The 11,720-nt window shown below is 36.2% G+C and overlaps 1 protein-coding gene and 1 pseudogene across 1 annotated transcript; both read right to left on the minus strand.

The window, feature by feature from the left end:
* Positions 1-3,184: 3,184 nt before the first annotated feature.
* LOC132172135 (NADH-ubiquinone oxidoreductase) lies at positions 3,185-3,810 on the minus strand. The gene is made up of 2 exons (XM_059583585.2): positions 3,587-3,810; positions 3,185-3,496 (listed from the first exon to the last, which is right to left on the minus strand). Exons 1-2 carry the CDS (start codon positions 3,738-3,740, stop codon positions 3,348-3,350), a joined length of 303 nt encoding a protein of 100 aa, XP_059439568.2. The 5' UTR covers positions 3,741-3,810; the 3' UTR covers positions 3,185-3,347.
* Positions 3,811-9,548: 5,738 nt separating this feature from the next.
* On the minus strand, positions 9,549-10,601 carry LOC148589978 (protein FAR1-RELATED SEQUENCE 5-like; annotated as a pseudogene).
* Positions 10,602-11,720: the final 1,119 nt, after the last annotated feature.

Genomic DNA, 11,720 nt, shown 5'->3' on the forward strand with positions numbered 1-11,720 from the left:
AAGCAGCAGATGGTTTGGTGTTTTCTGTGGACGTGTGCAGAATCATCCTACTTTCTGTAAAGAATAAAGGCCAAAAAGCTTCAAACACAACCTGGTGGGATGAGGTCACTTTTGCCTCTTTTCCCAGAAAAAAAAAGAAGAAGAACTCTGTGCATGAAGATAACAGCATCTTGAAGGGAAATGAAAAAAAGATGAGTGAGTTTGAACGAGTTGCTGATTCCTTGAAGAATAAGATCCCCCTTCTTTCGACCAAATCTTCCTTAACTTTGTGTATAGTTATGTTTCATGTGATGTGATGTGGACTGTGAATTAATAATCATAATAATAAATTATTGATATAATATAACTTGGGTTTACATTTAGTAAATTTTTTCAATTCGATCTATTAAATTGATAATTATCGTTAAAACACGTGTTTCTATTAAGATACATGTATAAATCACATACATTAAAGAGTCAAAAGACACATAAGAACAACCGCTAGTTTAATAGACCAAAAATTTGGAAGGAAAATGTGTTTCAGTCAATAATTTTATATTAAGGCCTCAGAAACTTTTCTAGAACTTTGATTTTGGTGACATCAACAATATGTTTGGAATTCAATCTTGGCATGCGCAAGAACATCATCTTAGAAGAGTACAAATGCCCTAATCCGTGTCGGTGGGAACTTTTGAGAGCCTAATCAGAGAGTACTTTAATACACATGTGCCAAGCATGTTCCTAAAATAAAATTAATTGATTGGAAGTGACAAATAGATAGCCAAAGGGAAACAAAAGAAGAAAAAGGAGATTCGGAGCTGGAAGGAACTTCAAAAGAAAAGACAACTTAGGTCCAAACACAGCCTAATTTTTTTTGGAACCCGGCCCATACTCCAAAGCCTAATTACCATGAATTTGGTAAAACATATAGAAGGACCATCAATATTGTACTAGTTTGACTTTTTTAAGCCTGGTTCTCCCCTAAACTGGAGATTCAACCAGCTGATCAATATTTATGACCAGAGGGATTAAGACAAGGAACTCCAAAGTAGTAAGTTGACCACCAAAACTAAAATATTTTCTATTGAAAAATGTTTTTAGCTAAAGAAGAGTTGCAGAGGAAGTGGCTATTTTTCTTTGTTTGTTTGCAATCCTAAAAATGGTTACAAAGAAAAAGAGTGTTTAAATAGAAGGCCATAGGAGTAGAATTAAGATTCAGTGCAATTATTTGCTCAAGGGTATGGGAAAGCAACGAAAAATGGTTTATGTATATGAAATGTGTAAACCATTTTACCCCTTGTGAAGGTTGTTATTATGTGGCAAAGACTAAAAAAATAAAAATAAAAAATAAAATAAACAGAGCAGAATCGAGCATCAAAGGAAAAATGAAAACAAACAGCAATTTTGAAGATGGCAACTAGCTTCGCAAAGAGTCGAGGTTAATATAAAATCTATTGTTAATGCATTTTGAAAGGTATTTTTCTTTTTTTATTTGAAAATGTGTTTTGATGTAACACAATAGTAAAAACATATTTTGTGTATTAAAGAGTATTTTGTGTTTTGAATTGTGTGTTAATATATATTTGTTTTGAGATCTTAGATGGGGTTCTATTGTTCTACATTATATTGCTATATGTTGAACATAAATTCCATGTGTCCACGACATTCACACCGCAGAGATAGGGCTCGTTTGGCAAAGTTTTTTTGGGTTAGCCTTTTGGATTTTAGCAAAAAAGTAAAAGCATATTAGTAAACTCAAAATACACTAAAAATTATTTCCCACTTAATGTCACATCACAGCCAAAAAGCAAAAAATCACCCTAAAAAATATTTTTGTCAAACGAACTCAGCTTTTCGGAGCAGATCACTCTGGAAAAGTGGGAAGCAATCCATCAGCAAAGAACACTGAAATAAATTGATCTGAACCAGCATATCACCCAATGACTCCAAGTATTTCTAATCGTTGCAGGAATAATAAACACACAAAGCATACCATCGTAACTATCCTATTAGGCTCACTCTTGTTGAAGTTCCCTGAACAAGCCCTAACATTACATATAAAGCAGGAAAAAAGAATCAACTATATAAAGGAAAAGCAACCATGTTGAAGTCACCCCCTCAGCACCTGTTGAGTGTCAAAGGACATGATTCTACATTTGGGAATACCAACTAGCTTTATAAAGCAAAGAGTCGTGTTAGAATCTCGTTTATCATAGCCACTTTAGCGAAGAAGAAACTTTGCTTTTTCTCCCAATAAAAATTAAGCATGGGTGACACCTTAGTAGACTCTCACCTTCCTTCCTTCCCCAAACAGGTAAAACATAAGTTCATTAGCTCTACTAACTATTCTCTAGAAGCATACTAGACGCATAGTTAGAATTTATGAAATATGGACCATCAGAAGGTTTCCTCCTAGAGTCCTAAAGGCAACAACACTTAAACAATCCAACTATCTACCGAAATATTCCCAAGTTCAAAATCCCAATCCCAATGACATGCTATGAGACTAGTTCAAGTTACCATGAAGAAACAAGAACTTATTCGCAAATTTGATTCATTATGAATATATTAACCCCTACCGAAAAAGAATCCACTCAACCAGATGCCTACAGGGTGAAATCCTCAACTAGGTACAGAAGAGAGTGTAAGAGACAACAGAGAGCAAACATAACACCCTGCTTCTTCACTAAGAAGATGAGGGAGAACGAGCGTTTAGTGCCTCACTATAACCACACACAGGGGCAATAGTTAACAAGCCCTGCATATACTATGGTGTTAAAAGACAAACCACCATTTGGCAATTCTAAATTTCTGATCACTCAGCAAAGTTTCATAAATTTCTAATTACAATTGACTAGAAAAAGATAGAAATTGTGTCCCATATGATGCTTAAATTATTCACAAAATTGATAACATCCTCGTAGAAACCAGAGAGTACCACTAAAATAACAGTAAGATTGATTTCAACATAAGACAAAATTCCAGATTCTTTCTTTTCCATTCCAAATTTACACATTATAAATATACTATATCATTTCTGAGGTCTCCAATACACATTTGGAGTATTCCACTTAATAAGCAACCTCTAAATTTTCTGAAGTAACTTCAGAGTGGAGTTCTTAAAATTCTAGCGATTCTTAGCATACTACTTGGAGAACTTATCCTAAAAAAGATAATCATCATGAGCAAGATTAATGCAATATCGGATTCACAACCCAAACACAAAACTCCTTAACAACATGTTCAACATTTTTATTATTGACATCACATGAATATGAAAGATTGTCCAAAAAGAGAGAATTTTTTCATAATTCTTCCAGAACCCTAAAAAGGGAAGTACAAATATTGGGGAAAAAACATCATGGTAATCATTTCTTGTAACGAGATACCTCGTCGTCGTTGGGGAAGAAGCCCATGATTCGACCAGCCGAGTTCTGGTACGCATACATGAACCCACCCATAAGCCCGATCAGACCCCCAGTCACCATCGACGGTCCTCTAATCCCTGGCTTAATCCCTAATTAACAAAAAATTAAGCAAAAATTAGTTCCAATTCGCACATAAGCAAATGATTTGAGTAGTGAGAGAGAAAGGGAGAGAATGGGACCGGAGAGGTAGCCGACGGTGACGGAGACGCCGGTGATGGTGACGAAGCGGAGATAGTCAAGAGAGCTGAAGTTTCCGACGACTTTGGTGAAAGGAGGGTTCCGATCTAACACCGGGTACTCTGGCTTCGTCGACGCTGTGATGTCTGTATTCATCTTTCTCTCCGCGCACCCACCCTGTCACTCTATCTCTATCACGCCCTCTCTTTGTGCAACGATGACTGTGTCAAGTGCCAGTAAACGAGAAGAGAATAGGCTTTTGGGCCTCGTGGGCTCCGTTGCGCTTCTTAATGGACAGAAGGTGAACTCACGAATACGGGAAGAGCATAGGCTTTTGGGCCTTAATGTCACTTTTTTTTTTTTTTAAAGTTTTGGTGGTAAACGAGCAGATTAACTATTGAATTTGTGAAATTTAAATGTGGGTCTTACAAATTGGACAAAAGATAAATAAGAGAATATCTCTCTTGTTAAAAAGTAAGTTAACCAAAAAAAGTCATTTGATAACAATGTAAACTTTACCAATCAAAGCAATCAATGCACACCGTCTTTGTTTTCATCCATTGATAGATTGGGTTATATGGATGGTGTCAATTCATATTGTTACGGGAGTAATGTTGTTGGAGCACTACACTTTTATCTTATCTTTATATAACTACATTGATGTGGCGCGATTTAATAATCATTGGATTTTTTTTTTAAGCAATAGTTATTCTAAAAGCTACTACACCCTCCACATACTATAATAAAAGGAATTGAAAGTGTAGTTTTCAGCATTTACATCTTTAGAATCAGGCAACAATAATAAGCTACCCTAGCTAGCATGCATGTGTGATAGCAAAAGAGTAAAAAACTTGTGGTAAAAAAAAAAAAAAAACCTTGAGCACATGAGACTAAGGGCTTGTTTGAGATTGTGTTTGAGGAGCATAAAAATGTTTTTAATACTCAAAAAGTCAATTTGAAGAAAAAAAGTATTCGTTTGATAAAAAAAACTAAAAGCGCTTTTAAGGGTTTAAAAAATCTAAAAATGACAAAAACACACTTTTGACAAAAGCTTAAAAATGAAGCTTTTGCTCAAAAGTTTTTTTTTTACTTAAAAACTCCTATTTTTCAAACGCAATCCCAAACATGCTCTAAAGGTTGACACACTCGACTAAAGGGATAGGAACATTATTCTTTATCTGAACTATATATATTAATATCCTTTTCATATCCGGTTGGTTTGAAAAGGATAGAGAAAAACAAAGAAATGGTGCAAGAGTAATGCTATAAGTCTTCCTACAATCTTCTTAGAGTCATCTCAAATATGATGTGACTTTTAAAATCGCCAAAAGATCAAAAGTCAATAAATCACATCTCAAATTTAATGATAATTTTAAAAGTTATATCACATTTAAAATGACTTTGAAAAAACTTATAGCATTACTCATAGTGCAAAACTAGGGTTTTCTCACTTTCTCTCTAGTGCCGCAGCCTCAGGTAAGCCCCCTCCCCCATGGTGAGGGGAGGAGGGATGGCCGTTTGTTGCCTCTCTCCTCCCCCTCGCCTGCCCTTGCACCGGGTGCCAGTTGTTTACTTGATGTCCCTGGCCCAAGTTGCCTCCTCTTTACCCTTTCTCTATAGCCCTTTCCTCTTTGTTCCGCTTTTGTCCTTGGCGGGGCTCTCTGATTGTTTTCTGCTCCTTTCCTTTCTTTTTTTTGCTGTGTTTTTGGTGTGATGTTATTGTAGCCTTGCTTGTGTGCCACTCGGTGTGGGTGCTGATTTTGGGGGTTTCTTTCAAACTCCCCTCAGTTTTGTTTTATGTTCCCCGCCGATCTCCTCTGCCCGCTCTGTCGCCCACCGTCCGATGCTGGGTCTTTCCTCGTGCCCGATCTCTTCCGGCGAGTGCACAATCGGCATCCACACTGCGTGTGCCTGTTCCCGTTTGTTTTATTTTCCTCGTATTGTCTTTGTTCATGTTTTTTCCCTGTATGCATTTCATTCCTGTTATTTGCTTGTAATAAGGCCCTGCCTCTTTGGTTCGCCCACGTTTTATTTAGGTTTTCTTGCTTTTATTTTGTAATAAGGCTTGGCCACTCGATCTGCCTGCTTTGATGTGAACTGAACTTTGGTCCAGATCTTTTAGGTCGTGGATGTGAATTTTAGTCCAAATCTTCGAGTTGTGGACGTAAACTTCATCCTGGCTTTTGGGTCTAGGAGAAATTTGCGCTACCTATGCATTGGATTGCGTCTGTCTTATGCAAATCTGTTATTTCAACTGAAAACTAGTCATAGGTTAGCGGAGATTTTAGGTGATGGTTGTATCCTTATAGCTTTGACTATAATTTGCATTTTCAGGACTTTGTGCTCCTACGATGTAAGAGCTTTATGCTCGTGATTATTATCAATGAAATTGGAATGTATTTCTTTCAAAAAAAAAAACTCATAGTGCAAAATAAGCTTTCCATTTCTAGCTCCTTTTGCACTAGAAATGGAAATAATTGTAGTAGTAAAAGGCAATCACATCAAAAACCAATCACACCAAAAGGCAATCACACCAAAACCCAATTACATCAAAAGGAGCTTTCCATTTCGCTCCATTTCTAGCACCCTTTCACATAGAAAAAAGTAACGAAGTATCCATTCAAAGTCTCTCTTTATATCTAGAAACTTAGAAAGTCTTTATTGCATGACTTGTCATATATGTAAGGTGTATAATGTATGAGTAATGCTACACAGTAGCATTTCTTTAGGAAACCATCTGTAATTGTTGAGCTGGCATGGGTTAAGTGAACCATGGTTATCAGATTTTTTTATAATAATAATAAAAAAAAAAAAATCACGCCTTCGCTACTGAGTTCCCCAAAATCAGCCTTTTTAGGTTTTTTCCCCAAAACCGTCTCCCGTCCTCCTCTCCCACCCTTCTCCCTCCCCCTTCACCTCCAACCTTCGCCCACCACCAAGCACTTCGGCCACCGAACAGACCGCCACCCACAGTGCAACGACGCTCACCCACGGCACCAAATCGAAATCCGGAGATGCCACCCAGCCACTACCGACGATGCCCACTGAATTGGAGAAGGTATGCATAAATGTTTTCATTGTTTTGTTGGTTAGAGTTTCTTTGAGCTAGATAAATCTTTCATTTTGAGAAGAAAAAAAAATAGAAATGGAATTTTAGTTAGTTCTGGTATGATTTTTCCTTTGCTTTTCGGTTGAGTGCCAATTGGTCATGGGTCTTCTTTCTGCCATGGCCGAATGGGCTAGGTGGGGGGATTTCTTTTGCTCCTTGCTTCAGTTTTGCTTCACTCAATAGTTTTGAAGATTTTAGTTCCTTTGACTTTCGGTTGTTGGTTGAGTATGGGTATATTTCTTGAAAACAATTCTTGGATATTTGGTCTTCGTGGGTTTCTCTGTTTTTGGCTAGTTTTTGATTTTCTAGTTTTACCACGCACTAACAAGAAGAATGAAAATGAGATTTTTAGATTTTGTTTTGGTAATTTTTTTTTTTCCCCCTAGGTTTCTCTTTTGATTTTCTGATACTACTGCTTCTGTTTTTGCTACTATTAGTTCTTAGTGTTTTGCTTATTTTGCAGAGACATGGTTTATTGCCGCAGAGACAGAGTTATTATCAATGATGATAAGGAGAATGAAAATGAGAAACGTTTGAAGTTGCATTGAGAAACTCTCGGATTGTAACTTTTTTGGTTGTTTGTACATGATGAAAAATAGCAAATTATGTACCTTTCTTGAAGCTGATTTTATGTAATACTTGAAATTATAGAGTTGCATGTTTATTGTCCACCTTTGTATAAAAGTGTGAAAAATATGCATCGATATACACCTCTTAAATCGGTGCACATTTGATTGGTAGATAATGAACACAAAAACAATCATGGAAACTCTTGCATTCCATAATAAAAATAGAACTATCAAGATTACTAAGAAATGTCAAACCCTTCAGCATTATAAAATAAATCCTCTCCTAAAGCAATGAGGATTACCAAGAAATGTCCAACCCATTACAAAAAAAAAAAATCATCTCCCAAAGCAATGAGGATTACCAAGAAATGTCAAACCCTTCATCATTACAAAAAAAATCCTCTCCCAAGTAATGAAGGATTACCAAGAAATGTCAAACCCTTCAGCATTACACCAAAAAAATCCTCTCCCAAAGCTATTAGGATTACCAATAAATGCCAAACCCTTTAGCATTACAAAAAAATCCTCCCAAAAAAATCCTCTCCCAAAAATGCATTGTAATTTGCATTCCTTCCATTCCAATTATCATTCCAATAGCTCAGGTGGCCACATATCTTACAAAATCATGATCAAGATTTCAACTAACAATATAAACCAAATCTCATGAAATAATTTTTTATTTTCATTTGTAATACCTAAGTATTTACACTCTCTTGAGTTTCAAAAACATCACTATGTTGCATATTAGCTGAAATTGGACAAAGAGCTTCGAATAAATGTGGAACATCATCTCAATGTGAAGTCTTTAAGTAAATGTTTTATGTTATGCAAAAAACAGGAAAAATGTTAAGAAATGTACAAAATTTTGTTAATAATAATAATAATTAAGCACTAGGGTAAGGAAAAGTAAGTAACATTTTTTTTTTTTTTTTTTTTCGTTTCCTTCGATTGGAATTAGTGTTACGTGGCTCATTGCTTTTACTTTGTGACTTCTTCATTGTCGCTTTTTCCATTGCAGACATCTTTCTTTTATGTTGTAACCTTCCTTTTGTTTTAGCTACAATAGGACTATGAACCTCATCACCATCTACTGCCAACTCAACATCATCAATGGACTCATTACATGTTAAAGATACGCCTTGAAGTGCAAGAGAAGGTGGACTGGGTTCAAAACTTGAAGCACATAATTCCTTAGTCAACATATCAATATGCGTCCAAACTTTTGTGTATTGATACATGTTTCTAGCAGCAATCTCTGCTAATATATGCATACTTTTGCACAAGTTGTCATATCTTTGTACTTCGGGGTTGGCACTCAATGCATCAAAACTACATTTAATTAAAGTATATCTTCGCTTCACATCCTTCCTCCAATTGTCAAGATAATATTTGGGGGGCAAAGATGTAATGTTACGTGCGCTCAATAGAGCAAAGACATGTCTGCACAAGATGCCTCTTGATTTAAATGAGTCACATGTGCATTTTACTTCAAATTCATTTCCATCTTCATTGGAATCTTCATTGAAGTAGACAACATATGTTACTACTTTCACGTAGGCATCTTCAACTATCTCATTTTGAACTTTACTTGTTCAGTCACTTGGTAGGTGCAAATTGCACCATCTGTAGTCAAAAGGGAGATAGTACAATAAATTCTAGATATTATCTCACGCTGAACTTCTTTGAATTTGGCAATGGTGTAAACTTTTTTTAAATTTTTCCTCAAAATGATAAAAAGTTACACATGGAAGGTTAGAATTAAAAGACTTGAAATCTTCAAGACTCTCATTCTCAACCTTCTTTCGCAAAGCAATATCATATTGGTCAACAAATTGCTTCAAAATAGTAGACGGACGCACATAGTCATCGAAAAATGCATTCATACTTTCACTTCATTGTGTAGTTCTCATACCAGCCCAAAACACACCTTTCAGATATGCCAGTACCCAAAAAGTCCATTCATTATATAATTGGCGCAACCAATCATGATCCTTAAGCTCATAACTATCTAGTAGAATTTGTCATCCTACCTCAAAGTCACCATATGTTTGAGACTCATAAACACATTTATATATGGCACTCTTAATGACACAATAATTTGAATATGATTTAAACTTGTTTGGAATTTTTTTTCTTCAAAATGTGCCATAGACAATATCTGTGTTGGGTTCCTGGAAAAACTCTTGCAATTGCATTTTTCATAGCCTGATCTTGATCTGTTATAATTACAAGCGGCGCTCAGCCGTTCATGCAATTCAACCAATTCTGAAACAACCATACAAAATTTTATGTATCCACACTAGATATCAATGCTGCCCCAAAAAGTGTTGACTGACCATGGTGGTTTACTCCCACAAACGGAGCAAATGGCATACCGTATTTGTTAGTCAAGTATGTCGTGTCAAATGTCATGACATCCCCAAAACTTTCATACGATGCTCTACTTCTTGTATCAACCCAAAACACATTTTTCAACCTAGAATTATCATCAGAATCAACTGTAAAGTAGAAACCACTATCGGTTGCGTGCATCTTATTCAAATAGTCTAGAAGTGCTTTAGCACCTCCTTGGCCAAACCGAATGCGTCTTTCTTTGTTAATAAAGTTTCTACAATCTTTTTCTATAAAAGAAGATTCTCATACCCTCCAGCTTCAACAGCAAGAGAGTTATAACTCTGACTCAGTCCAATCCTAGATATATCATTTACTATAATCTTTCTTCTCATGTTAGAATTCAAATTCCTATTGCATTTAAAATATATTTTCTTGTTTGGGCTTAAACCATGATTGTGGTCAATAATTACACTAGTCACATACCACTTTGTTTCAACTAACTTTGCATTCAACTACGCCTTACATTCTGTTCTGATCGTGGGATTTGGCTTACTTGTCTTAGGTTGTGGCTTGCCTTGACGCTGACATGCAAGGGTGACACGTATGTCTTCCCCAGTGATTTTATCTCTAGTAATTTTTTTTGTTACCACCCCAAAACCTATTTTCTAGCCAAACCGCCTATAATATGAAGAAAGTTCTTCGATGGAGCTAAATGCCATACCTTGCTTAAGTTGCTCAACATTTTCGTATTCACTTATGAGCTTCCACTCATACTTGCCCTTGCCATTATTATCGTCCTCATCAATTACAATTTCATTTCCATCTATAACACAGAAACAAATAAAATTCAGCAAAACAACATTCAACAAATGACGTGTAAAATCTACGAATGAGAGAAGAAGAGACTAACAAACCATTTCCAAGGTCAATTTGAGGGGGCAGATCATTACCAACAGGAATATGTGTACGTAAATTGTCATCTTCGCATTCATTTTCTGAGTCCATCTAAGAGTTATTACAAGTAAAATTCAAATTAGATGTCAATCTGAAGAGTTTTGACTTCTTATATTTGCGTATCTGAGTTGGAGAAAGATAAATTATAAGCCTTAAAAAATGAAGGTCGTCCGAGAAGCCTTATGAGATTTATGAAAAAAGTTATGCTTTGAATCCAATTGAATTATAAGACCTGCAACTCAACCCACACACAATAATACAATAAACGTTTGTGGCGGTGAATTATACAATAAACATCCGCAACTCAAGCATATATACAATTGAATTATAAGACCAGCAACTCAAGCTATTGACTATGTGACTTTCAACCCTCAATTTAGTTATGGGCCCATGTCTTGCTTTATTGGTTTATCGGTACTGCCGTGGGAGACTAGCTCTCCAAATCCTTCTCTAAGTTGGAGTGTGTGGGGCTCACGTGGTGTACAAGTCTTTCTTGTAAAAGGCTTTATAGTTTTTGTCTTATATGGAATCCAAGAATGACTTGTATTAGGAGAATTGGAGTACACCGACTTTGCCCATGTATAAAGCCAAAGTTTTGTGCGTGAATAGGGTGTGCGAAAAACATCAACAGAGCTGCACAAGTGAATTTGTGGGCTGCTGTTTGAGAGGCCTCACAACACTAGCGCCGCAGCCTTGGTTTTTGGATGTGGGCAAGACAATGAGTTTAGGTTCTGTTTTCTTTTTTCTTGGCAACAGAGAATAGCAAGAGAGAAAGAAAAAGAAGCCTTGTGAAGCGGCATAGTGAGAAAGAGAAAAAGAAATAGAGACCAACCGCCATCGTATCCCAGCAAAAGAAGAAGAGTTAGTATTCCTGTCTTTTGTTTTCTCCTTTTTTGAGAATAATCTCTATTGTGTGATAGTGAGATTTGGGTGTATTGGGGTTTTGGGTCTGAGTGATTTTTTTCTCTACTATATTTTTGTACTACATCTTTCATAGTGAATTTCTTCGTGATCGCCTCTGCCAGTGGATGTACCTCACATTGAGGGAACCACTTAAATCTTGGAGTTATCTTGTGTGTGATTGCTCTCACTTTATTTAGCCGTAATTGTGATCGTGTGTTTTTTGCACAACACAAGCATATATACTCACCCACCCAATCAAGCATATAT

Source organism: Corylus avellana, chromosome 1, assembly GCF_965113065.1.
Source record: "Corylus avellana chromosome 1, dhCorAvel1.hap1.2, whole genome shotgun sequence".
NCBI lineage: Eukaryota > Viridiplantae > Streptophyta > Magnoliopsida > Fagales > Betulaceae > Corylus > Corylus avellana.

Bases quoted from the DNA above. Each gene is read 5' to 3' on its own strand.
- LOC132172135 (XM_059583585.2), bottom strand. From the start codon at position 3,740: ATGAATACAGACATCACAGCGTCGACGAAGCCAGAGTACCCGGTGTTA. The intron at 3,497-3,586 runs GTCCCATTCTCT...TTTGTTAATTAG, and splicing joins CACCGTCGGCTACCTCTCCG to GGATTAAGCCAGGGATTAGA.